The sequence below is a fragment of the Pelmatolapia mariae genome, linkage group LG7, assembly GCF_036321145.2.
Source record: "Pelmatolapia mariae isolate MD_Pm_ZW linkage group LG7, Pm_UMD_F_2, whole genome shotgun sequence".
Lineage (NCBI taxonomy): Eukaryota > Metazoa > Chordata > Actinopteri > Cichliformes > Cichlidae > Pelmatolapia > Pelmatolapia mariae.
The window spans coordinates 47,773,213-47,800,343 of record NC_086233.1 but is presented as its reverse complement, the minus strand read 5'-3'; the positions used below and the strand labels follow the sequence as shown (position 1 = coordinate 47,800,343).

General features: G+C 39.0%; 1 protein-coding gene across 3 annotated transcripts; it reads left to right on the top strand.

Annotated features, from left to right (window-relative positions):
* On the top strand, nt 1–26,489 carry LOC134632336 (caldesmon-like). 3 transcript variants are annotated; one of them, XM_063481016.1, is made up of 17 exons: nt 1–44; nt 7,906–8,009; nt 11,102–11,227; nt 11,719–12,046; nt 12,168–12,209; nt 12,298–13,131; nt 13,506–13,541; nt 13,629–13,696; nt 13,831–14,077; nt 14,206–14,331; nt 15,445–15,488; nt 15,587–15,665; nt 17,058–17,189; nt 17,266–17,430; nt 19,084–19,155; nt 20,657–20,688; nt 25,811–26,489. In XM_063481016.1, the coding sequence occupies exons 2-16, from the start codon at nt 7,936–7,938 to the stop codon at nt 20,684–20,686; spliced, it is 2,403 nt and encodes an 800-aa protein (XP_063337086.1). In that variant the 5' UTR covers nt 1–44; nt 7,906–7,935; the 3' UTR covers nt 20,687–20,688; nt 25,811–26,489. The 3 variants fall into 3 exon arrangements, with proteins under 3 accessions (XP_063337086.1, XP_063337085.1, XP_063337083.1); XM_063481015.1 differs by lacking the exon at nt 1–44 and adding an exon at nt 7,552–7,657 and having other exon boundaries at nt 25,814–26,489; XM_063481013.1 differs by lacking the exon at nt 1–44 and adding an exon at nt 7,552–7,657.
* Nucleotides 26,490–27,131: the final 642 nt, after the last annotated feature.

Here is a 27,131-nt window from a genome sequence, read left to right as displayed (position 1 = left end):
CAGAAATCGGGATGACTTTGTATCCTGCAAGTGAAAACAGCTGTGTATGCACAAATTGTAAAAGATATTGTTAGCACATTTGACTTCCAGTCTTTCATATCCAGTATGCACAAATACAAGAGAACACATTCTCAGAAAGTAGAGCAATTCAGATATTTATGTTTAATGTTTAGCTGTGTATGACTTCTTCCTTTTTCCCCCTTTTTAATTAGTACAGTCCAAACGCTATTGTCTGCATGGGCCAACTGTGTCTGGATACAGATGGAAATACAAAATGTCTTTTGAGCGTGAACACATGGGAGCTGCTGCAGTTTGAGTTAAAAATCAGCCATTTAAAAAGTTGTGAATCAAGTCTGCCAACTGAGAAAGTGATACGGGGAAAATTCAGCTGCTGGTGTTTTAATGTGAGCACAAATGGGTCTTTGTGCCTCAGCAATGGAGCGATTTGAAAGAAAAGCACACCGCATGGTCTCTGGTTGTACAGGTGGGGCACTCTAAATGGGAGAGGAAATGGTTTTCCACATGAGCAAATTACAAGAGGTTAAAGGGTGAACATTAGTGGCACTAACGTTAATGAAGTCATTCGTCAGCGATCAGTCTGCCGTACAGGAGAAATAGCATTCCCAACACCAAGAGAAGAATGATTTGGAGTTAGGAATCATTTCAAGGGTCCTGCTTTTTCTCATGGTCTTTTTTAATAATCACTTCCAGTTTGGGTTTTTGCCTCCCAGCACTATTTTTGGAAAGCTTATTCGCGGTGATCACAATGGAAATAAGTTATTCCTGGGTTACCACTTTGTTTAGCAGCAGGTATTTCCTTGAGTAAACCACGATCTCTGTCCATGGCAGGGACATTACAACTAACACTGCCTGTGTACTTCCTTAAAAGGAGGCCAAGTACGCCATCTGAGCTGATGGGATGTGGAGCAGGGAGTGCACGTAGCTGCATCTATTTCCATTGAGTGCCCGGCTGAGGATGAAGCGATAACTTGGCTTTGAATTAGGATTATTTATTGAATTGTGTCACCACACATATTTCATTCCAGTCAATGATCGCTGACCACTTTGCAATGTTTTATCAGCAATCAAACAACAATTTCCATCAGCTGATTATAAGCTATTATAAACCATTTGTTTAATAAAACCAAGCGGTGCTGCAGAGTCAAGAGCCGAAGGGCTCGAATTTACTAAAGGCCCCTGTCGCTTTGCACAAAGCTGACAAGATAGTTGCAAATCTTCACATCAACAGCCACAAAACACCACAGACTCCTTTTCGGCTCTTTTTACAAATATTTTAATGAGCAACAGAAAAGGTCACCAATACAGTATGTTGTTGCTTGTAAACTGTGTGTGATTTGTATCCTGGTGATGGACTTTTTTGAATGTGACCATGTTTGGTCATGTGGAGTAAGCAGCTGTGGCTTCTTGATTGATTGCAAACGCCTCTCTGGCAGCTGTTTATCTACATATAAATGTGTTGAAGTACTTTTTTTATCCTTCAGTGAGAAACTTGTCTGTCTTTTTTGATTTAGTTTCTGCAGCGCATCCTATATGTGCTGTAGATATTTAGCTGATGCAGTTTTTGGCAGGTATTAAACAGTCATATGATCTCAGTTACCAACCTTACAATTAGCCAGTCAGACAGAATACAAGTCAAAGGAATCGATTAAAGAAATATTCATGTATAATTATTCTGGCCTCGTGACTGTAGGCCCACCTAAAACACAAAGACTGGAAACAATGGGAAACGGCTACTTTACAGTATCTGTCACCCTCAGAGTTAACGATCTCAGCAGTAACTGACATGTAGCTATAAAGTCTGCTGGCATGTTTCTCTAAAATGATCATAATTTAGAAGAGTAGTATGCTGGAAAAGTTTATTTTCCTTTTTTTCTTGCATCCACAGTTATTGCTGGACTCATTGCAATAGAGACAGAGCTGTGCAGTTACTAATATCCAGCTGTCTGCCTGTCTGTGGTGAACATTTCCTGATTGAAGATGTGAAGTTTTCTCTTACGTGCCAAACCAAATGTTAATCACACATTAGGAACAGTGTTGAACAGAACAGAGTCTCTGTCTCAGGCTCTTTTTGATGTCTGACTGATACATTTGGAGACACTCTGTAAAGACACCATCAGTAAGGCAGTAATCACAAAGGCCGACAATATACAAACAGCACATGGTGTTTACACAAAACTGGAGAGCCAAAGGAGAAGCATGTAGCTGATGTAATTATGGGGCTTTTAGTGAAAGGCTTATAAGACTTATTACGAGCTTCGATGGACTACTTGAGGGATTCTCGGGCTAAATCCAAGTTGGTTTTCAGAAACGAAGAAGTCAAACGTGGGCTTACTGTGAATTAACCGCTTTGGATAAGGGACACTGGCATGGGTTACTATTGTGTTTTTCCAGGACTGTTTTTATTACTTAAAATTTTATAGGTACATGTGTTCAGTCACATCTGTCTGAATATGCCAGAGACCTGCAGGCTTTCTTTTAATGTACTTAGTACATTAGCACTGACTGAATATTATTGTGATGTAGACTTTATGCCATGTTTGCAAAATGTGCTTCCTCATGAACTGCAGCTGGTTGTTTGGCTTCCTTTAAAGGTGAAGTTTTGCCATTCATTGCTGCTTCAGAAAGCTCTCCAGTTATCAGGTTGAATTCCCACTATCGGTTTGGGTTTTATATATTAGAACTAGTAAGGTAGCAGCATGACACAGTGCTGCAGGGTAGCAGAAGATCGTGCTGTCATCATTTAAAGCAATAGGGTACCTAATAATGATTTGGGGGGACTTTTTTGTGAAAAAGCGAAACCACAAATTATGATTAGCTTAGCTTGAGATGAAGGCTGGGAAAGGTAGGAGCTGTTGTAAGTTGTAAAAAAAAAATCTGTTAGCTACCAACACCTGTAAATGTTTAATAGACATTTCTGTTTAATTTATAGACAAATATACATGGTTTGACACTGTTGACATTTTGGATAAATAGTAGCAGTGTAGATAGATATGACATGCGCACTGAACAGATAAATAGTGACATATAAATATATAGTTAGTGACGTGTACAGGTGATGAGAAGGGATTTTTTTGTTTAGGTGTAACCAGGCTTGCTTTAGCCTTTACCTCCAGTCTTTACGCTAAGCTAGGCTAAGTACCTGCATATTCTGCCTGTGTCTTTGGTTTCGTTGGAGTAAACGCATTCCCTCAGAAGTCACAGTTTTGTTTAGCTTTAAATGTCAGTGTTTGATATTTTTACATCTGACTTAATGCAAGCCAGACATATAAGGCTAAATATTCATGAACAGTGTGTTTTTTTGTGATTCTTTTGCTGCATGAAACCACTGTGCTCAAGTAGCGGGAGAAATATATCTAAATTAAAGTGCCACTGTGATCAGTGCTTCCACATATTTTTGGGCCTTCAAACAAAATATATATAACAAAATATAGAAAAAGTTATTCCTAGAGGTAATCTGAACTATACAAATCATCTGTCCATTTGCAGATAGCACTGTTATGGGGAACTCGGAGAATAATGTCTGTGCTGTTAAGTGCATGGCTCTCAGTGTAGACAAAAGCTGGGAAGAAAGGCAATCACATTAGAAAGTTTAAACATTATAAAGTCTAAAAACTCTCAAGAGATTTGAAACTTTATAAATAGAGATCTTCACTGGCATCGATGGACCAGTGAGGCAATGTTTGCATTAGCCCATCCAAACATTCCTGCTTCACCATTCAGACAGCTCTGAGTTGTTCAGCTCAGTCAGTCCTTGCGTGCTGCTCCATAGAATCCATAATTCAGACCACCTTTTATGATGCTCAGACCTCTTCTGATCCCATGAAGTTGTGAGAGAGTGATGAACAGGTTGTCACTTGTGACCCTGAGAAGAATTAAGTTAGTGAACAAGTGACAAGTGAGTCTAACAGTTAGTACACAGAAAAGAAAGTCATCCTCATTCACAATCCTGGCAAATAAGCTTTGGTCATTGTCAGCGTACATCAGCTGATAGCCCAACTCATACTCTGATGTGCATCCAATAGGTGAATCCTAATAAAGGGCACTTCTTTAGACAGGGCACAGTTTCTGAGAATCTCCAGTCTGCTTTGCAACCCACCTTCTCCCCTGCACTCCCTTTCATGCTGTATCTGGCCGAATGACTCATTGATCTGACCAAATATCCATCATTTATTTGTTTGTATAGTACATGGTTTGCAAAACACTACAATGTACTGTAGTTGCAAACAAATACAAGGCCTTTTGCTTGATTGCTAATGTGTAGTATACAATATAATCATTGTGCATTGGTGCTGACAGAAAATAGTCCCCAACAAAAACGTGTTTTATGCTGTTTGAATTACATTTCCTAATAACTGCACTTGCATGTGTTATTAAGAGAACATAATGTTCATTTTAGCTTTTTTTTCCCCAATGCTGAATTTTAGCTTGTTCTTCCAGATTTTAGAGAAAGTCCTTGTTTAATTCTGGTGTCTATAGAGCACCGTCGATTATATGTATATATTAAGCAATCTATTAGAATAGAATAGAATGCAACTTTATTGTCATTGCACACGTCACAAGTACATGGCAATGAAATGCAGTTTGCATCCATCCTGAAAGTACTTTAGCAATAATATAGATATATTACAGAATATAGATCTATTAGAGATATGATACAATGTACACGGTATGAAGGTATGCTATGAATAAGTATGTACAGGCTATAACTGAAGTGAATGTACAAGCTATATACAGGCTATGAACAGGTTATACGTATGGTTATAAATATGAAAATTTTAGATTATAGATATACAATTGCAAGTATTAATAAACAGTTGTAAAACTATAATTATTGTATTGTACAGTATGATTGTCTATACAGCATTTACAGTAGTGCAATCAAGATCAGTAAGATATATGGATAAATTATACAGTAGTTATATAAAGTGCCAGTGGTTGTAAGTGGTGGTTCAGTCCATCATCAAAACGGGGTGTCAGTTTTTCGGTGCCAATAAATCTCTGTTCAGTTTCCCACAAGGATAAAGTCTAAAAGAGTGCCATCCTTTTCCTGGGAAACTCAACAGATTTGGGTGTTTCAGGGAAAGGGACGCTTTTGGCTCATTTTGTTTGTAAGTCTAAGTGACTGTATATGGTACCGGTCATAGTACAAACTAAACTGTGACATGCTTATGTCCCATTATGATGCACTGCTCACTGTTGGTGGGCTCCTCTGCAGATCTGAAAATCTTGAAACAAAAATACAGCGATGAGAGTGAAGTGGCCCTCTTTAGTATAACCTTATATGACCAAGAATGAAAGTAAAGCTAGCTGGGTTAAGCTTTCTTTGAACTGGCTTCTAATGTATTGTATGATTGTTTCTAAGGCTAGAAAATAGAGTTGTTTGACCTTAAGAGAAAAAGTGTGACGTAATCTCCCAGTGCTGGCTCTTGTTCTGTTTCTATTGTGAAAGACAGGAATGCCTATTTGTCATGGGTCAGAGCTTCCTAAAGATAGTTGCAGTCTTTTTGGCTCAAGACTAAACTGATTTTATTTTCTATTTTCAGTACAGGGTGCATGACTTTCAGCTGCAGTCTATCAAAAAAATTGGTATGATGTTTTCTAATTCAGCACGGCCCAGCGACCGACTAAGTGTTGCTGCTTGCACTACTAGCAGTAGGAGGGCACCTAGGAGCAATTGACTAGTTGCACAACTTCATGTTCATCCAAAGAAAGAGCAAACATTTGGAAAACTATAATTTGATTGCTTGCTGAACACTGGATTTGAGCAGTCTTATTCCAATAACAAATGTGGGATCAGCAGCAGCCCATTTATAAATCTATACTTTGGTTTATTCCCTAACTTTTCAATAATTTGCTGTTCTTCAGCTATTTTAACCAGCCAGGGGTGTGATGACAGTGGAGTAGAAGCAGGATTTCACTAGACAGGTTCCTACAGTTCCTACAGGAGTTTGCATGTTCTCCCCGTGTTTGCGTGGGTTCCCTCCGGGTACTCCGGCTTCCTCCCACCGTCCAAAGACATGCAGCTTGTGGGGATAGGTTAATTGGATAATCCAAATTGCCACTAGGTGTGAATGTGTGAGTGAATGTGAGTGTGAATGGTTGTCTGTCCCTGTGTGTTGGCCCTGCGACAGACTGGCGACCTGTCCAGGGTGTACCCCGCCTCTCGCCCTATGACAGCTGGGATAGGCTCCAGCGCCCCCCGCGACCCTGAAAAGGATAAGCGGAAGTGAATGGATGGATGGATGGAGGTTCCTACAGGACTGGCAGACACTCACACACACAAAAGTTCCCCCTCACACTCACATTTTCAGCCAAGAACTCTCAGTTAGCTTAGCATCCATGTCTTTAGTGGGGGGACACTGTGGACACAAAAACTGTGCACGGTTTATACAGTTGCTTTTGTTAATGCTGAAAGCCTATACAATGTGTACATTATCAAGTAATGAATTTAAATTATGCTGAATGAGTTTGTTAGAATTACATGAGGAGGAAAAAAAGGTGAATTTTGATTTATTGGCAGCTGTTTGGAGTTAGTGTTCCAGATGTTAATATAAGGTGGCAAGCTGTTAAAGTGCTATAAATGAAGGATTTTGTGTCAGCCTAAGAAGCCATTTTATCTAAGTCTGTGCATTTAAATGAACCCTCAGTTCTTTTCTCTAAGCCAGAAAAACTAGCAATTAGTTACTGGGCACAGGCTGTATGACGTTAGTGAGCTTTGGGAAACCCTGCAGGCCAGATTACAGCTTTATTATTACTAAAATGGGGGCTTTGGTTTTCAGTTGATTGATCTAGCTGAACAGTTGATTGTAGATTATAAGCTTTGGCAACCTTTTACAAGAACTATGATTTTATCTGTGATGCTGGATACTCTAATTACCTTTTAAATGCACAGGAATGCCCAGCCTCTGTAGTTCAAAGAAACCTGTTTGTAGATTGCGTTTCCCACTGGATCTCTTTATCTGTTTTGCAATGAAACTACAATAACAGGATAGGGAAACACGACGAGTCAAACATGTTTGAATAATTTAATGAGAGAGAAAAAATAACAAATGTATGGGGTCCAGTACAGAGCCAGTAATTACAAATATTATTCATTATAGTAATTATTAGTTGGAAAAAAGTAATTAAAAGGCTAATGGGCATTTTTTTTCTTTGGCAACTGAAAATCAAAGTCATGCCAGGCTAATTGCTGAAATATAAAGCACTGCGCACTGCAAAGCTGTCCTGTGACCAGTAAGGGTTGTGCAGTGAATAGCATTTTAGAAGCACGGAATAATTCTGTAGAAACCTTTATAAATTAAAAGCAACACATCTGACATAAGCTAGATAAAGGAGACAAGGTACAGTAAGCAGAATAAGACAAAGTTTAAGCCCAAATTCAGAGATCAGGGAGGGAAAAGTGAGAGTCAGAGGGAGCGAGCAGGAGTCTGGCTGAGGAGGAGGGAGGCTGAGAAAGAAAAAGAGGAGAGCAGAGAGGCAGGCTTTGCCTTTTCTGGTAGTTGTAGTCACTGCAAAGACAAGCAGGAATTCTTTTTGCGCTGCAGAAGGACTGAGATATAAACCAGACTGTGGAAGCTGATATATGACAGGAGAGGAGTCTCTGTTGTCTATGGACTAAACTTTCGCTATTGCTAAGGTATTGTAAACCAGCAGGCACAGAAGTTTTTATTGATTTTTTCATATGTTAAAAAAAAAAAGCTGCCTTGGGTGGGCCCTTTGTTATATTGCAATGTGTGTCTGTAAATCTGGACCCTACAAGCTGCTGTTAATTGAGTTTAAATTACCACAGTGATGAAATGGCTTTTTTACATGTGCATTAAAAAGTAAATGTCCATTTCATTTAACTTAGGATACTCATGCTGACATTATATTTGTGTCTTTTAGTGAGAAAGCAAGGAGAACCTTTTGGCCACTATGGATGATGACTTTGACCGCCGCATGGAGCTGAGGAGGCAAAGGAGAGAGCAGATGCGCCTTGAAGCCGAAAAGTGAGTAATTCTGTAAAACCTGTGCAAAACAACACACGCACACACACACACACACACACACACACACACACACACACACACACACACACACACACACACACACACACACACAAAAGACACAGTCCTGAGCATGCAGACTTTACAATTACAAGTGAAACTCACAAAAAAGGGTGAATGCACTGTGAATATTAGAACATCCTAAACCACATCATCTTAAATTAAAGCCTCATTAGCATTGTTAGCATGCAAAGCATTTGTGTCGGCTCACAAAACAAACCGGATAGATTTTATATTTGATTAGCAGGGCCTAGTCACCCCCCACGCCCACCCCGAAACACACACACACACACACTTTTTTTTTTTTTTCGTTTTTAAACAGCAGCTGTTTCCCAGTCCCATCTATGGTGACACTTTTAAACCCTTGGGTGCAGTGAACCATTCTAAAAAACATTAAACAAGATGTTCCTCTTCTGATCGTTCTTCTGTGCCCTCCGATGATTGGTTCGTCTCATGGACACATGCTCAGTGAGCAGGCCTTTCTATATATGCATACTATATGTTGTTTGATGTATGGAAGGATGCATGATGGAGTTTTTTGTCTCCACACGGAGCAGAAGGAAGAGCCGATAATGGCCCAATGATCTCCACACTATCCTGAGCTCATTAAGGGGACTGTCATCTGTGCTGCTGTTTGGATTTATCTTTCATTCTCTGTTGTTTCATTCAGTCTCTTTCATGTGCTCAGTAAATTAAACAATAATGTTTAAAAGATGGTGCTGATATCCACTCCAGTGGTGTAAAGTAGAAGGTTTGTACTTGCTGTGACCTCAGGTGGAGTAGAAACAAAGTGAGAGATGCTGACACTTAAAGATGTCAGAAGTGTTTAATCACAGAGCTAATTAAACTGATGATCAAACACTGCGGTCACTGCATTTTACTCTCTGAATGGATTTGAACAGATTATGATCACTTTAATCCTTTATGTGATCATATAATCAAGATGTCCAAACATAGCCCAGCATGTTGTGTTTTTTCCAGTCGGGTGCTGTCATATCAGATGTGCCATCAGTGCCCAAGCAACGAAGAGCATTCCTTGCAATTTTCTCACAGCCGGCCATGCCAAACCAGCCTGCCCTTCCTTTTATGCCTTCCAGTTCCTCTCCAAACGCTGCCGACACTGGAATGTTTTGACTGTCATTTTTATTCCAGTGCATAATAGCCTGCTCCGAGGGCTTGAGACTTACACTGAGCTGAGCTTTTTAGTCTCTTTCCTTCATTTCACTCAGCACCTCTGTTAGCCAAGTAGCTCCCATCATATTTCCCCTCATTTATTATGTTTCGTGTCCCCCGGGCTGGTTGTCTGGAAATGTAACTGTGACATTTTGACAGCACTCAGTCAGGAAGCTTCAAGCTTTGGGTGGGGTTCTCTCTAATTGGATTGCTTCCTCACTGATTTCTCTAGGTGATCCGTGCCATTTGGAGAAACCTTTGCCTGTGGATTTATTGGATTTCCGCCTCATTTAGGTCTTTGTTGCTGTTTTAAAGACAGAAAGGATTCTTGTGGTTGCCTTCCACCTCTCGCAACATCTGTAAAAGATTGCCTCGCAGATTCAGGAAGAGCAGAGGGAAATAATACCCGTGTGCTATCAATGGACCATTTCAAGCTCCCTCTCTGCCTCATAAAGCCTGGTAATACTTAAAAAGATACTCCCAGGCATGCTGAAAAATTAACTGTGGAAGCATTCAAAGCTGGATGAAAGTCACTGACAGGAGATATGGGGTTGATGGAGAGGAAAAGCATTGTTCTGCATCCCTATTCTGTTGCTTTTTCTCCCTTTTTCATATATTACATGTTGTAGTATTAAGTCCCAAGTGAGCCAGTCTTTTGAAGTACACGCATCTTCTTGGATGTGACATTTGCACGTGTAGCATGTGTGTTTATAATTATTTCTCATAGACTATTTTCCTCTCAGTTGTGGTATCTCAAATCTTCATCGTGTCTTTTGAAATCAGCTTTAGATGGTATGGCTTTTTAGCTTCTCATGTGGTCAACATAAAAATGTCACATATCACATATTTCTTTTGGAGGAAATTGTGTTTTTGATTTATGTGAAGTTTTTTAAATTTTTATCAGGAAAAACACTTGTTTTGTCACTTTAGGTTTCTTAAAAACATTAAATAGAATGTGTATGAGAAACTCCACTCTACACTAAAGAATTACATAACATGTCATAGTGTGTCACAAGTAAAGTAGGCATAACCACGAGGTCCATGGAGCTCAAAGCATTTACAGTTAGGTCCATAATTTGTTTTAATCTGTTCATCTATACAGCGTCAAAGTGAATTTACAGTCAGCTTTTAATACTAATACAAATACTAGAAGAGGAAAGTACCATTGGGAAGGATCCAGCGTTCTCACGTAGGCAAACGTGTAGTAAATGGGCAGAATCCATGAGAAGCTTAAAGGGGTGGGATGAAAATGCAGAACCGACTATTTAGACTGACAGTGCCAGGACAGGAGGGAAAAAGCCAAAGACAGGAAGTTAAACTACTAGGCATACACGAGCAAAGTGATAGGCAAAAAAAAAAAAAAAAAACATGAGCCGAAACTATATCACAAACTCCAAACCAAGGCATTTACAGATTCAATAAAGGATTAGATGTTACAATCTCTGATAATGCATTGCTTCAAATGAAGAAAGTCTTGAGGGATGGCTGCTATGAAGAAAGGCAGCCCGAAAGCTTTACCAGCGTGGTCATCAGTCATCAGTTGTGGCTTAACTTCACAGGGTGTTTCGGGCCTTTTATCACAAATTATACCAATTTTATTTTCTGCTTCTTTTAACTTCCTTGGTTAGGTTTAGGGATTAGAAATCTGATCTAGAGTATAATTTTTAAAGACAGATCATCAGTAGTGGACCTTGGATTCATTGGGTGTTTTGGCCATTATCACTAGACAGTGATATTTTAGCACAAAAGCTGCCATTAAGCCAAAGTAGCTTTCACGTGGCTTGACGTGTTTTCATGGTTTAACCCAAAAAACTAAAATGCATTTTAACAAACACTGTAATTCTGTACATGTGCTCTTTCAGGACAGGTAACACCAATGATGATGATGAGGAAGAGGCTCGGGAGCGAAGGAGACGCGCAAGGGAGGAGAGAAAGAAGATGAAAGACTCAGAGGAATCTGGTACGACTGAGGTGATCGATACTAACAGGTAAGATGTGTAGACATCATCTAGAATGAGGTTAAATAAGTAACTTCCCATTAGGGGTTTTCTTAATGAAAAAAACTTTTTTTTTTTGACGTATGAAAAATAAATTTACACACAAGTTGAATTGTTGTGTATAAAAGCAGCACATTTTATTACCTTGGCCTATTGCACAAATGAACTGTGTCACAAAAAACAAAATACGTAAGTGTCACTGAGAGAGAGAGAAAAAGAAAAACGCAGCAGCTCTACAGCCTATCTAAGTGTTTGGTATTGATAAAGCCCTCCAGCCTTAATATTTGGAAAGCTCCAGCGGTTGTGAGGTTCTTGGATTGATGTTTTCGCTGGTTAGCCACAGGAGAAAATTCCACTCAGAAAGACTTGTGGGTTCATCACACTTGATCAGACCAAAACATTTGATAGCAGCCAAGATTTTGAGGTTCGACTTTGATTGAATTTAATCTTTGGTGTTTTGTTTTTGTTCATTAATTTTTCAGCGTGACAGAGACGGAGTCCTCCACGGCCGGAAACGAAGGGGCAGATGATGACCAAGCTTTGCTGGAGCGCCTCGCCAGAAGGGAGGAACGCAGGCAAAAGAGAATGAAGGACGCCATGGAGAGACAGAAGGAGCTCGATCCCACTATTGGCACCACCAATGGCACAGACGTCACATTGGAAGAGCAGACTTCCATCAGCAGCAGCAGGCAACAAAATACAGAGGAGGAGGAGGAGAAGAAGGAGGAGGAATCTGCCCAGGAGGAGGTGACAAGTACTGATACTAACTCTTGGAGGAAAGAGGAAGAAGACACAAAGGAGGATAGGAAGGTAAGATGTGTTTCAGCTTTTTTGTTTGTTTTATAAATTATAATGTATTTACTGGGGAAAAAAGTTTTTATATTGTGATTTTTTTATTGATTAATTGATTTATTTTTGGTGTGATTGTCAGGAATCTGTTGAAGAATCAAGAACACAAACAACAGGAAATGAGGTAGAGTTTTATGTCTTTTTACCTCTTTTAGACTCATTAATCCAACTCCATAAAACTGACGGGAAGTAAATTTAATTTGTTTTTGTAGGAAGAGACTGAGGAGAAGGCTGCAGCAACAGAGGTGGACACTGAGGAGCCAGGTTTAGAAAAGAAAGATGCTGAAGATGAGCCTGTGCCTGGTGTTGACAATGAAGAAGAAGAAGAAAAAAAGAGGCAAGAAGAAGAAGAAAGGCATCAAAAAGATATGGAAGAAAAGCAGAGGATAGAGGAGGAAGAGAGACAAAAAAGGGAAATGGAGGAAAAACTCAAGAAGGAGGAGGAAGAAAAGATGCTAAGGGAGGAGGAGGAAAGGAGAAAGAAGGAAGAAGAGGAAAAACAACAGAAGGAAACTGAGGAGAGGCTTAAACAAGAGGAAGAGGAAAAACAAAAACAAGAGATGGAGGAACAAATGAAAAAAGAAGAGGAGGAAAGACAGAAAAGAGAGCTGGAAGAGAGACAAAAGAAAGAAGAGGAAGAGAAGCAGAAAACAGAGGTGGAAGAGAGACTGAGAAAGGAGGAAGAGGAAACACAAAGAAAGGAGCTGGAGGAAAAGGAGAAGAAAGAGGAGGAGGAAAGGCAAAAAAAGGAGCTGGAGGAAAAGAAGAAGAAACAGGAAGAGGAAAAACTGAAAAGGGAGATGGAAGAAAAGAAAAAGAAAGCAGAAGAGGAAAAACGAAAGAAGGAAATGGAAGAGAAGAAGAAAAAGGAGGAAGAGGAGAAACAAAGGAAGAAAGAAGAGGAGGAGAGACGAAAAAGGGAAGTGGAAGAGAAGAAGAAAGTAGAGGAGGAAAAAAGGAAAAAGGAGGCTGAAGAGAAGAAGAAAAAAGAGGAAGAGGATAAGCGCAAAAAGAGAGAGATGGAAGAGAAGAAGAAGAAAGAGGAGGTATTGATGGGATTCGTGGGACTTTTGTGTTAATGTAACTATTTGCAAAGTAAAAAAACACTCTTTATTTATGTGGGTTTGTTCTTGCTTTGCTGTGTGATGTGGTTTTGTGGTTTGGTCACAGATCACAGTGCAGTCGCAGTGTTTTGCTGGAGGTGGTGATATCAAGGATGCTGCAGTGTCATAGATCTTTAGCTTACATCTGCTTTGCGTTCACTACCAATACTCCACTATTGTTTGATGGCCTTTGTCTTGTGTGTGTGTGTGTGTGTGTGTGTGTGTGTGTGTGTGTGTGTGTGTGTGTGTGTGTGTGTGTAACACTGGATGTTTGCTGATCTTTTCTTTCTCTCTTATTTTCACATCTTCGTGTGAAGGAGGAGAAGCCGAAGAGATTTGGGTTTAAGGAGAAGGTAAAACAATACTAGCTGTCAATATTCAATATGTTTATTTTTCTTTTATGGAAGAAAAACTTTTATTTTCCCGTCTTTTTTTGAAAGATTGAGCCAACCAAACAGAATGGAGCTGTCATTGAAAGTAAATTAAAGAAAACGGAAAAGACATCAAGGTAAATCTTGGCAAACTGCCTCCACAATGTAATGGGACCACTGCTTTTAGACAGTCAATAATTTTGATCACTGTTAAGTCTAAGCTGCATGTTTTAACATGTGAATTTAGTAAACTGTGCCTGTTTGCGAGCAGGGACAATCCGCCCTCCACTAAAGCAGAAGACCTGGAGCGACAGGAGGCTGAGCGAAAACTGCAAGAGCTGAAGCGCCGACGAAACAATGCGGAAAGTGAGGAGTTTGAGAAGATGAAGCAGAAGCAGCAGGGTGCCGAGGCAGAGCTGGAGGAGCTGAAGAGGAAGAGAGAGGAGAGGAAGAAGATCCTGGAGGAAGAGGAGAGGCAAAGGAAACAGGCGCTAGAGGAAAAGAAAGCCAAAGAGCAGGCGAGGATGTGTTATTTGACATTCAGGGGTTAAATATACCAATTTAAGATGGCGCATGGGTTTGGATATGTGCTATTTATCATGTGTGGCTACAGAAATGTGACAGCAAAATGGGGCTTTTGTAACAGGAGGAGAGAAAGAGGATGAAGGAGGAAATAGAGAAAAGGAGGGCGGAGGCTGCAGAGAAGAAGAAACAGATGGAGGAGGGGTCTACAAAACCCACCTTTGCTATCAGTCCCAAAGGCTCCTCTAAGGTGAGTGTCTGAGAATTGGTTCGTACGGCTTAGAGTTGTCACACAAGGTTCACTGAGTTGAGTTTACACACACAGTCTCGGTTGTATTTGCCCAGATCCTGCAAAGCCAGCTAAACATATGGCCACTTATCCACAGTAGAAACAAAAAGTGTCTGTGTATCTTTTTAGAGTAATTTAAATAAATGCTTTATAAATGCACTATATATACTTTGAGCACTATAATAATAACAAACTTTGAAATCATAGCCAGATATCTGAAAACCCAGCTGAATAGAGAAAAATGCTTTTATTACAACTTGTGTGAGTAAACTCTTTAAAATAGTGACACTGTAATAGTACAGGCTGTAAAATATAGCTGTCCTGTATAAATAATGTATCTGTTTTTTATAAACTTTTATGTAATTGAAAGAAATTCCTTGAGTTTTTTGTTACCATGAGGTTGGAAGGCAACCAGAGACTCAAGGACATGTACTAAGCAAAAAACACACTGTTTCATTTTCAAATCTAGGTTTTGTACGGTCACATACTGTGAGATGATTTGGAGTGCTGCCTGGTTCATTTTGTTACTTGATGACAGAGCCAGCCAAGCTGTTTCCCCCTATTTCCATGCTTTGTGCGAAGTGGAGCACAGATATTGTTGTTCTCCCTTTATGGTCAAACATTTTTTCCTGGCTACTGTTTTTGTTAATTTGGCATTCCCTTATCAAGTTCTGGTTTTAATTCCGCTGATATAAGCTGTATGCTATTGATTAAAAAAAATAATGACACCTTGTGGTGCAACGCTGCCATAGCTTTTTTGTAGAGTGTGTCTTTTGTCGTGTCCCCCACCTCACAGCACTGACCGGTCATGGCAGATTGCTGCCCCTCCCTGAGCCTGGATTCCTTCCTGTTTAAAGGAAGTTTTTCCTTCCCACTGTCGCCAAGTGCTTGTTCACGTTTCACTGTTGGGGTTTTCTCTGTATGATTGTAGGTTTTTACCTTACAATATGAAGCACTTTGAGGTGACTGTTCTTCTGATTTGGCGCTATATAAATAGAATTGAATTGAATTGCAGAATATGATTTGTGGCTTTGAAACGCTACTTGGTGTAAAAATCCGCTTTGTTTTGTGCAGATTGGGGAGAAGGCAGAATTCCTCAGTAAATCAGCCCAGAAAAGGTAAGCCGCAAAAAGATTTTTTTTCCAGTACAAGAGAAAAAGATAAATAAGTGGTTGGTGGCTTTTACTAATGCCCAGTGCCTGGTTCATCTGTGCAGCACCACAGCCAGAGTGTCACACACTCCTATTGTCTCCAAGATTGGCAACAGAATGGAACAATACACTTCTGCCATCCAGGTGAGAGCTGATTTGTATGTTAAATATTAATCACCATCCTTAATAAAGGTAGCAGTAATAGTCATGTTTTATTTGATCATATATTCTTTTAAGTTGCAACCAATGCAACAACCTTAAAATGGTCCATTTGAAGTCAGAGTTAGATGCATCAGCTACACGAGAAACACATTTTTTTGGTGTAAATGGTTTAAATGGAGCAAGTCTCACATTATATGTATGGTTAAGTGTCATCGACTCATCTCTATTAATGGGTCAAACCAGGCTGAAAGGTGAAGTGTAGTGTTAGTTCAGGCAGATGACAAAGTCAAGCTCAACCCACGGTTCATAATGACTCACATTCAGCACATCCAGTAGACCTATTTCATATGAAATAGAAGGTAAACACAGGTATTATTAATCATACCAATTAAGACTCTCCACCTAATACAATAGAATCTACACATATTTAATTAGCGATGCCTGTTTATTGACTATTTCAAATCAAAATGATTACCTGGAAATAGTTCTATTGGCAAATCTCATTGCAGCCACTATTTAAGCTGCTTATCCTGCTTACTTGTGCTTTACAACCCACCTTCAGCCCAGCTCATCCTTCTCAAGTGTCTGACTTGATTAGCGTTTGTCTGTTGTAATTTTTTCCTCCTTTGCTCCATACCCTTTGGGAGATCTTTGCTGGTGGTCTCCCTGTCCCAGGCCTTTCTTACCCAAACTTCCATGTATGCACATAGATGGGTGGGTAGGTCCCAGAAGAGAGCAATACTTCCAAATATAGGTTGTAGATGGAAAGAATAAATTTTTTTAACTAATGTGAGTCTGACTAAAATGGTAATGGAAAAAAAGAGCTGGACAGTAAATATTTGTTAAGACTGAGGATCCATCAAGATTTAAATTTAGATAAGATTTAAAATCTTATCTAAGTAAATGTAGCAGATAAAATGTTCAATGTTAGCCTGTGAATTCGAAATATACACACATGAAGGGTGTATATTTCAAATTAAATATGTGTAGATTAATTTTTTTTTTTTTTTAAAAAGCTGTATTTTCTTCACTTGTTACTAAATGATTAAAAGTTACAGTTAGTTATATTTGTATTGCAACATAGACCTAATGTCAAAGCTCTGAAAAGTGCCGATCATTATTTTGAGGCTTTTTATCTCAGTAAATTGTAGACTAAAATTGATAAATTGAAATGAAGCACAGTTATCTTAAAATTGTGCTTAAGTACATTAATGTTCTTGGGTAAATTTAAATCTATGTTGTTATTTGTGTCCCTGAGCTTTAGTCAGCGTGCTCCTGTGTTTGCCCATGTAAATGTAACTAAATACATCTTTGGGTGCCTAGAAAAGCGCTATATAAATGCAATCCATTATCATTATTATTATCTTTTTACAGGGAAACAAAGATGTAAAATCTCCCAAGTCTCCAGTGGCAGATATTCCTACGGGGGGAACACGCAGCATCAAAAGTATGTGGGAGAAAGGTAACGTGGGCAGCACCTCTGAAAGTCCCTCTCCTGCAAACAAGGTAACGGAGAATGAGACAGAAAGAGGCTTAGTGTGGTTTAGTGTGTGATTGCATATTTAAGGTGTTTCCTCACCAGGATGTGGCCGGTATCAAAGGAAGTGTGACCGGACGTATCAACAGTTGGACGGGAAAGCCGGCAGAAGGCGAGAAGACAGTGGCGCCAGCACCTGCAGCAGCAGCACCGGCACCAGCGCCATCAGCAGCTGCAAAGCCAGCACCATCAGCAGCAGCAAAGCCCGCAGTAAGACCTGATAAATCCTTGCCGTGATCACACATCCACACACTATTGTAAATCAGACGCCAGTCTTCAGCAGAGTAATCCCTTGATATTCTGCACATGCTGATGTGCTCATTTGCACATCAACATGCCTGTCCTTTGTTGGCTGCAGCCTTTGGGTCTGCACTCCAGGGCTGGACGGTGCTGCTGTCTGAAGTCTAGCAACACCACATGGAGAGTTTACTGAACAGCATATGCTGTCATGGCTTTCTTTGAGTTCTTGTACACATGATGGGAAAAGCTTCAATTAATTTATTTGAACAGGAACCCATGAGAAATCTTTGTACAGAAGCAAAAAAAGTATTTATCTATTGCAGACAACAGAAGAGCCGTGAAACACCTGGCACTAGTTGATTGTCAGGTGGTTTAATGGCTGAGTGCCTTCTTTCACAACCCATTCTGCATTCTTTTTAACATCATTTATTTTGTATTTAAATCCTATATTCCAGAAAACTGCAGTATTTTCAAACAGAAATCTCAGTTTTTTTCTGTTTGCATTTAACTCTCCCTGAAATGCATGTTTTAGTCCTGCTGATGAGTCCATACTTTGAGTGTCCTTTGGAAAAGGGGGAAAGGGTCATATCTATTCATAGCTATCACATATTATGACATGTCACAACAAGTAGATGGAAACTTAATGATTTAATTTGTTCTCTTTATGGTCATATAGCATAAATAAATGTGTCCTAGGGTAGTCAGTGAGCACTGTGCCATCTTCTTAAAGTCAGACACCAGCTGCTAGTAAAAACTGTCTGGAGACACATTTATGTGCAGTAAGGTTGGTAGATGACGTGTGACATTGTTCTTAAGCAAAATTTATGAGCGAGATAACTTTGGTATCAAATATCTTGGCCAGAGAAGTGCTGTAACCTTGCTGTTACTCTTGCAGTAACACTTCCCCCTGATGGGTTGAAGCTGTACCGCAGTCTGGTGCATGTGTGGATCTTTGCATCAAATCTTTACTGTGTCTTTACTGTGCTAGTGATATTTTTCAGCCTTTCTGTGCTCTTTCCTTCAGCTATCCTCACTCAAGCTTTTCCTGCTGCTTTTTGTCTGCTCTTCAAACTGGTAAAGGTTTTGCATATACTTCACCAATATCACCAGTAATAACCAGAAGCCTAATAAATATATTTGGGAACTGTATTTGCATCCACTGAAGGGAAATCATTTGGTACATTTACTCCCTGGACATTGATGACTTCATACTTCATGTGATGTTAGTTTTTAGTCCTCCTTTGCTTAAACATGTCACTTAAACCCTTTACTAAAAAATCACTGTCTTCTCAGAATGAAAGCAATTCTATAAAGCTCTTCAAATCTGTTTGAGGACCGATAGGGAAAGCTCTCCAATGTTTTACAGACAGTCAAAGTTATTGCTACTTTTTCTCATTCCTCACCATAAAAATGGTCACACTTTCAAATATCTGATTTAATTTAAAGAAGGTTGAGGAGAACATTTCAGACAATTTCCTCATAGCACCTCTGTGCTTTCTGCTGAGAAATATTTTGGATAAAAGCTTCTTCTTTTCTATACTTTCTGCTTAAGTAGCTGGTCTAAATATTTCTTCTGGCACTTCCCAGGGCTAACAATCTTTTTGTGCATTTTGTTTGTGACAGGATGTGAAACCAGCTGATGGGGGTAACAAGCGTGGCATGTGGGAAGCAAAGAAGGGCTCTACGCCTGGAAAGGTAAAGACACAGACACTGTTCTTTGAAGGGGCAATGTTAGTGTTTTAAAGGATTTACAATGATGAGGTTATAGTTGTTATTCCTGATGTAGTCTACCTAATACATGAGTGAAAGTGGTCATTTGTGAAAATGTGACTTCAAGCTGATGTTACTGATTTGGAATCTTAAGTAAAAACATAAGATACACGGCTGCTCCAGTAATTCACTCGTTCCACATTTTGTCATGTTATAGCCTTATTTGTGTTTCACCTCAAGTTCTACACACGATATACCATAATGACGAAGTGAAAAAAGGTTGCTTGAAATTCTTGCAAATTTATTAAAAAATATAATAAATGAATAAATAAAAATACTCCAAATTGAGCTCAGATGCATCCTGAGCATCTGTCAGACCTTTCTACAACTTAACTGGAGTTCACCTGTGGTAGATTCAGTTGATTGGACATGATTTGGAAAGGCACATACTTGTCTATATAAAGTGCCATACTAGACAGTGCACAAACCAATCCATGAAGTCTAAGGCATTGAGCACAGATCTGGGGAAAAGTGCAGACATTTTTCTGGCCACTGTGATGGAGGCCTCCATCACCTGTAAATGAAGAACTTTGGACTCTTAGTAGAGTTGGCTGCCCAGCCAATCTGAGCAATTAGGGTAGAATGGCTTTAGTCAGGGATGTGACCAAGAACCCGATGGTGACTCTGATAAAGACAGGAAAACCTTCCAGAAGGACAACTATTTCTACAGCACTCCAGCAATCAGGCCTGTATGAGAGGCAAGATGGAAGCCAATCCTCAGCAAAAGGTATATGACAGCCCACCTGGAGTTTGCCAAAGCTTACCTGAAGGACTCTCAGACCACAATAAACAAAATTCTCTGTTCTGATGAAACAAAGATCGAACTCTTTGGCCTGAATGCCAAGAGTCATGTTTGGAGGAAACCAGACAGTGCTCATGGCCTGGCCAATGCCATTCCTATAGTGAAGCATGGTGGTGGCAGCATCATCCTTTTGGATGTTTTTCAGCAGCAGGAACTGGGAGACTAGTCAGGGTCAGAGAAAAGATGAATGCAACAATTTACAGAGATGTACTTGATGATAAGCTGCACAAAAGCACTCTGGACCGGGGCGAAGGTTCATTTTCCAACAGGACTATGACCCGAACCTCTAACATCATATTGAAAAAGACTTGAGACTGTAACTGCTGCCAAAGGTGCTTCAATAAAGTGTTGAGCAAAGGCTGTAAATCCTTATGTACATGTTATTTTTTATTTTTTATTTTTAATACATTTCAAAGAATGTATCAAGCATTTTTTTTCACCTTCACCTTCATTATTGAGCACTGTATGAAGAACTTTGAGGTGAAAAATGAATTTGATCCATCCATCAAAATATGGAAAAAAAAGAAGCGCTGTGAATACTTAGATAATAATTTGCCTGAATACCAGTGGATGATTTGTCTTCCCTCATTTATTTTGTTTCTTTTATTCCTTCTGCTTGCACAGGTGGCTGTGGGAGGCAAGTTTTCTCGTTAATGGTAAGATTCTGAAGTGACTGTATGCAGTGGTCAAATGTAACTAAGTACCCTTACTCAATACTGAACATTTATCATTGCACAAGTAAAAATAAATAGTCTAACATACAGTAACACTCGTGCATAACTATAATATACCACTAAAAGAGTTTAATAGTTGTTCCTTGTTTAATGTCAGAGAAAAGGTTTAACAAATACTAAACAGATAGACTCTCTTATGGTAGAGTTAATATGAAGTGACACCTAGCTACTCGTTAGCTTAGCTTTCAGAGATGGGAAATGAGGGCAAACAACCGATCATTTAAAAAACAATAGTTCAAAGTTATTTATACAGCACTTTTAAAACAACAGGTGTTGACTAAAGTACTGTACAATAAAATGGACAAGGCAATAAACATAAAAAAACAGAATAGTGTTTTAGAAGAGAATAAAATCATAAAAAAGAGAATAAAATCATAAAAAAGAATAATAGTAACAAACTCATGATGAATCAAAAGAATAAAAACGGGTCTTTAGACGACTTTTAAAAGTATCCAGTGTTGGGGAGGATCTGATATGCAAAGGCAATGTATTCCAAAGTTTGGGGGCAGTCACAGCAAATACCCGGTCTCCTCTGTGTTTTAATCTGGACCTAGGGATAACCAAAAGCATTTGGTCTGCAGACCTCAAGGATCTTGGGGGAGAATACCAGGTTAGGAGATCAGCAAGATATGTAGGGGCTAGTCCATGCAAGGACTTAAAAACAAGTGTTAAGATCTTAAAGTCAATTCGAAAGCTGACTGGCAGCCAGTGTAGTGATGCAAGTATAGGAGATATATGATCTCGCTTGTGTGTGCCAGTTAGGAGCTAGCTGCAGTTGGCCAGTTGATGAAGAGGTGACACCAGACTAGAGACTATTACAGAAGTCGAGGCGAGATGAGTTGAAGGCATGGATCGCTTTCTCAAAATCTCTGAAACAGAGAAAGGGCTTAACTTTTGTAATTAGGCGAAGATGAAGGAAACTGGTTTTGACTACATTATTTATCTGTTTATGAAATGTTAAATTGCTGTCAAAAATCCCCCCTAAATTTCTTGCAAATGGTTTTTTATCACTTTCTAAGGGGCCATGGTCATAATGGTCAGAAGGACCAAAGACAATGACCTCAGTTTTCTGTTCATTTAGATTTAGAAAATTTAGAGCCATCCATGCCTTGACATCTTCTAGACAATCAAACAGTCCCTTCAGAGGATTCACAGATTTTCATTTTAGTGGAAGGTAAATCTGAGAATCATCTGCGTAACAGTGAAACGAAATTCCATATTTTTTAAAAATAGATCCCAACGGGAGCATATAAATTGAAAAAAGGACTGGACCAAGGATAGAGCCCTGGGGGACCCCCCCAAAAAAGGGTTATCTTTGGAGACAATGTGTCTCTGAATCTAACAGAGAAAGTACGATTAGATAAGTAGGATTTAAACCATTCCAAAGCAAGCCCTTTAATTCCGGCACATTGTTCCAGTCGAGAGATAAGAATCCTGTGATCTACTGTGTCAAAAGCAGCACTGAGGTCTAATAATATTAAAATAGCAGAATCTCCCGAGTCAGTAAAAGTTAAAAGGTCATTAGAAACTTAAAAAAAATAAATAAATCTGCGTGTGATTTCAGGTGGGTTATATTCTAGACTATTTGTCTTTATCCAGTGACTTCCTGTTCATGGAGTATCCAATGACCAGAACCCCTTTGGTAACCAAACCAACTGCTAGCTTTAGCTTTCTTCCTTCCTTTCTTCCTTTACAGACATAGCTGTAGCTTTGTATTTACAAACTTAAGTGTGGTATAGGTCACCACTTCCTTTATCAGAAATAGACAGCCTAGAATAAAGTAAAGGGCGAATGACAACACACATTTCCTAAAATATCAAATTAGTCCTTTTGCTGGAGATATTTTTAGTGTCTCTACATTGGGGTTATCTCTACTTTCACTCGGGTAAAGTGAATACTTCTTTTAACACTGTAAAGCTGTACATTGTACATGTTAAACCAGGGCTTTATGTTGGTCAGTCCTGGGGGAAACAAACTTGAGATGAAGTGTGTCTGCCCTTCAAAACATTTTCTGGACAAGTAGGATAAGCCTTGACTGATTTATAGCCCAGCAGGAGCTCGTAACTACTACAACCCACCAACTTCTCTTTCTACCAGCGTAGCTTCTCACTGTAAATCAAATCTGCTGCTGGAGATTTTTGGGCACAGGTTCAGCTCTGTGGCACTGCGATCTATATTTAAAAAAACCCTCACCCTGACCTTGTTTCCCAGTATAAAGAAAGTTCCAGACTCCTGGGATGACTGTCATGTTTTTGCTGTGGGCTGTTCCCCAAGTCCCACCTGGACTTGGGGAACCGTGCGGAGTGTCAGAGAGCTGTCAGACATACCAGAGTGCAGCTGCTTGATTGTCACATTACAACTGACTGCTGAAAAGGATTACTAGCCATTTAAGAAGCAAATCGGGCTCGATCACCAGGCTTATTCACTCAGTGCTAATGATAAAAACCTAAGATGAGCTACCACAGCTACATGGGACAAGTTAAAACGTTTGACTTTACAACATAAATCATGAAAAAGATATTGACTTTGGCATATAAAGCTGCCTTGCTTCTTCGTGTTCAAATATCATGTTTCTTCTGACATGAAGGCATCAGTGCTTGGACCAAAGTGTGAACAATAGGAGTGGAAAAGTGTTTGTCGAGTGTCAGCTTCAACTCTAAATAGCACTCCTTGCTTGTAGCCTTCCAACTTCTTCATCAGAAATAGACGGCTGAGCAATGAAGTAAAGGGCAAATGACCAAGTTACAGCTTTCAGTCACAAAGCAAAGTGTCCTAACTCTGAACAACAACAGCGGCACTGAACATGCATTATATTGTATTTATAGAGAACAATGGTCGTGAAAGCATTGATTAATGATGCTGAGGCTAATGGCTGATGATCTTTATGTTTTAAAGTTGACACACTTGAAGGAAAATATGCACTGATCAGTTTTAAGCTGCTTTCCCCTCTAGAAAAAAAAATTGTATCTGTGGAAGCATTGTCTGTTAAATTGTCTGTTAAAATGTTTGATGCCCATATCAAACATGGCCAAGTATGTCCTCCTTCATTTCTTAGTTTTTTGCATATTTGGTACACTTTCATGTTTCAGATATTCAAATAAATTTTAATAATAAGCATAAATATAAAATGCAGCTTTTAAATGAAGATTTCATTTATTAAGGGAAAAAGTTAACCAAATCTACCTGGACCTGTGTGAAACAGTAAGTGCTCCCTAAACCTAATGATTGGTTGTGTGACCACTGACAGCAGGAACTGCAATTAAGTGGTTGTGATACCTGGCAATGAGTCTTTCACATTGCTGTGGAGCAGTTTTGGTTCACTTCTCTTTGCAGAATCGTTTTAATTCAGCCACACTGGATGGAAACGGCCTGCTTAATATAATGCCAAAGCATCTCAATCTGATTTAAGTCCAGACTACTCAAAACCTTCATTTTGTTTGTTTTTTTTTTTAAATTTTTTTAGGGCAATTCAGAGGTGGACTTGGTGGTGTGTTTCTTATTGTTGTCTTATTGCATAACTTGAGTGAGCTTGAACTTCAGGCCATGAACTTAGGGCCTGACATTCTCCTTCAGGATTTCTGCTAGAGAGCAGAATTTATGGTTCGTCAAGGTCCTGAAGTATGATCCGCTGGTATGATCTGTTTATGAAATGCTGTGTTAGTTTTATGCCAGATGTAATAGGACTCAAACCTTCCAAAAAGTTCAACTTTTGTCTATTCAGTCCACAGAATATTTTCCCAAATGTCATCAAGATGTTTTTTGGCAAATGTGAGGCGAGCTTTTGTGTTCTTTTTGGTCAGCAGTGGTTTTCTCCTTGGAACTCTGTATTGTTGAATCATGACCTTAACCTAATGAGTAAAGTCTTCTGTTCTTTAGATAGTGTTCTGTGTTCTTTTGTGACCTCCTGGATGACTTGTCGATGCACTCTCAGAGTAATTTTCGTAGGCCGGTCACTCCTGGGAAGGTTTACCACTACTCCAAGGTTTCTCCATTTGTGGATAAAGGCCTTCCTCATGGTTCACTGGAGTCCCAAAGCCTTAGAAATGGCTTTGTAAGCATTTCCAGACTGAAAGATGTCAGTGACTTTGTTTCTCATCGTTTTTAAGTTTCTTTCTTTCTTTAAGATCTTTTAGGCTTCTTCATTTTGTGGAAGGTTGTTGACAGGTTCTGTTTGATTGACTTAACAGATCTGCCAATAACCAGGCCTAAGTGTGGCAAGCTAAAGTGAACACAGCTTTCCAAAAAAAGTGTAAAAAAAATTGTTTGATTGAGGATCTGAAAGATGCAAGTGTGACAATATGCAAAAAAGAAAAGAAAAGAAAAAAGAAGAAATCTGAAAGGGGCAAATACTTTTTCACAGCATTTCACAAATACTTGTGAAAAACTGTCAAAAGCTCAGGCTTCAGTTTGCTCTATAAAACACACCACTAAGGCAGAGTATACAAAAATAATCATTATGACCATGACTCGTGCACCGTTACTTCAGTACAGTGTAAGCATGAAGCGTGGTGTTGGAAACAAGCAAAACATTTTTTAGTTTTGTAATCTCAAGGATTTTACTAAAGTTTTTTCAAGTTTTTTTTTTTAAGTTTGGTTTAATACCATTTAGAGGCTGATATATATAAAATAGTTTATACCTTAAAAACATGGCATTTCTTCTACTTTTCTCTATTTTAAAATATTTTTTTATTCATTAAGGGATAAAAGTAGATTTCCAACATCAAAGAAGATTTTTGTACCAACAAAATAAATTTTACATCATTTGGAATTTATTCATTGTTCAGATTTATATATTGGTTATTGGTTATTAACTAATGTATGTATGTATGCAGATTGTTGTCTATTTCGATAAAATTTCAGAAACTTGCAGAAAAAAAGTACATTTTTTTATGTAAATTGTATTGTGGGATTTCATCAAGGTGATATCTGTTCTGTATATATTCACATATTCACCTGTGGTGTCTCACCTTACTCTAACAGTGACTTTATCAGCAATGGACACAATAAGAAACTGATCTTTAATGTCTTTCTGTTTCTTTTATAGCAGGAGTGAGACCCTAACCATTGACATCCCAGTTACACCTGTTCAAACTCACACTTCTGCTGCTCTGCATTCACACCTGCTCCCCTTCAGCACGCCCGTATTTTGCATGAGGTTCACATCACAATGAGGGAAAAGGGAATGACATAATGGGATTCCTGTGTCAAAGTCTTCCAGCTCTAGCTTTACAGTATCAGTACCTTTGCACTGCCACCTATTTTGATTTAGCCATGCTTCGAGAGTTTCATCAAAAATGAAAAGATGATGGCTTGACTTGATATGTGGCTATAAGAAATTTTAAAGAATATTACACTTTCTAACTGTTTTTACATGGTTAATACTCAGTAGTAAACTAAAACTGTCCATTAGCTGTTGTTGTCACTATTTTTCATTCAAGCATTCTGCAAGTCGGTTATTTTGCTTTCAGCTCTCATTAGCAGGTCTATAATTCATATGGTGCATTTGGGCTTTGACATTATGTCATATAGCTTATACCCAGTAATTAGTATTCTTGCTTTATAGTGATACATGCACACTGCTTTTTGTGACGAAAGTCATGGTTTTGATTCCATAGAAAGTATACTGTACTCCACAGCTGGATATTGGATGAAAAGCTTGTATATAATTTACTTGTTTTGTAGGTTTTAGTTTCTACTAAGGCATCCATCATAAAGGGTTTCTGACGTATGTCCATGTACTTAATATAGATCACTTAGACGTAATTAACAAGTCTGTGGTTGTGAAGCAATAAAGAAATCTCTTTGGCTAATGTTTACAATTTTGATAAAAGCTTTTAATATTTTTTAACAAAATTAAGTTGTGCATAAACACTCATAAATAAACCATTAAATGAATGACTTTAATGTTAGCAAAGGATGGCAAAACTATCCGACTGATTCAGCTCTTCAAGAGAGAAATATATCAACATCTATGTAGGGGTGTCCAACTCCAGGCCTCAAGAGCCAGTGTCCTACAGGTTTTAGATATCACCCTGGGTCAACACACCTGAATCAAATGATTAGTTCATTAACAGGCCTCTGGAGAACTTCAAGACATGTTGATGAGGAATTTAGCCATTTAAATCAGCTGTGTTGAATCAAGGACACATCTAAAACCTTCAGGATACCGGCCCTTGAGGCCTGGATTCCCCAACCCCTGGTCTACTGGATGGATTAATCTATTAGACATTCATGTTCTGTTAGTCATTTTTAAATACCTTGTCATGCAAACATACTCACTAAAAATGGAAGACATGATAAATATTTTTACCGGCTGAACATTGTAATTTATATTCCTATTGTTAGCATGGCATCAGTGTGACTCT

Excerpts from the sequence above, each read along its gene's own strand:
- LOC134632336 (XM_063481016.1), top strand. The coding sequence starts at position 7,936 with ATGGATGATGACTTTGACCGCCGCATGGAGCTGAGGAGGCAAAGGAGA. Across the intron at positions 8,010-11,101 it reads ATGCGCCTTGAAGCCGAAAA|GACAGGTAACACCAATGATG; the intron begins GTGAGTAATTCT and ends GTGCTCTTTCAG. Across the intron at positions 17,190-17,265 it reads GTCCCTCTCCTGCAAACAAG|GATGTGGCCGGTATCAAAGG; the intron begins GTAACGGAGAAT and ends TTTCCTCACCAG.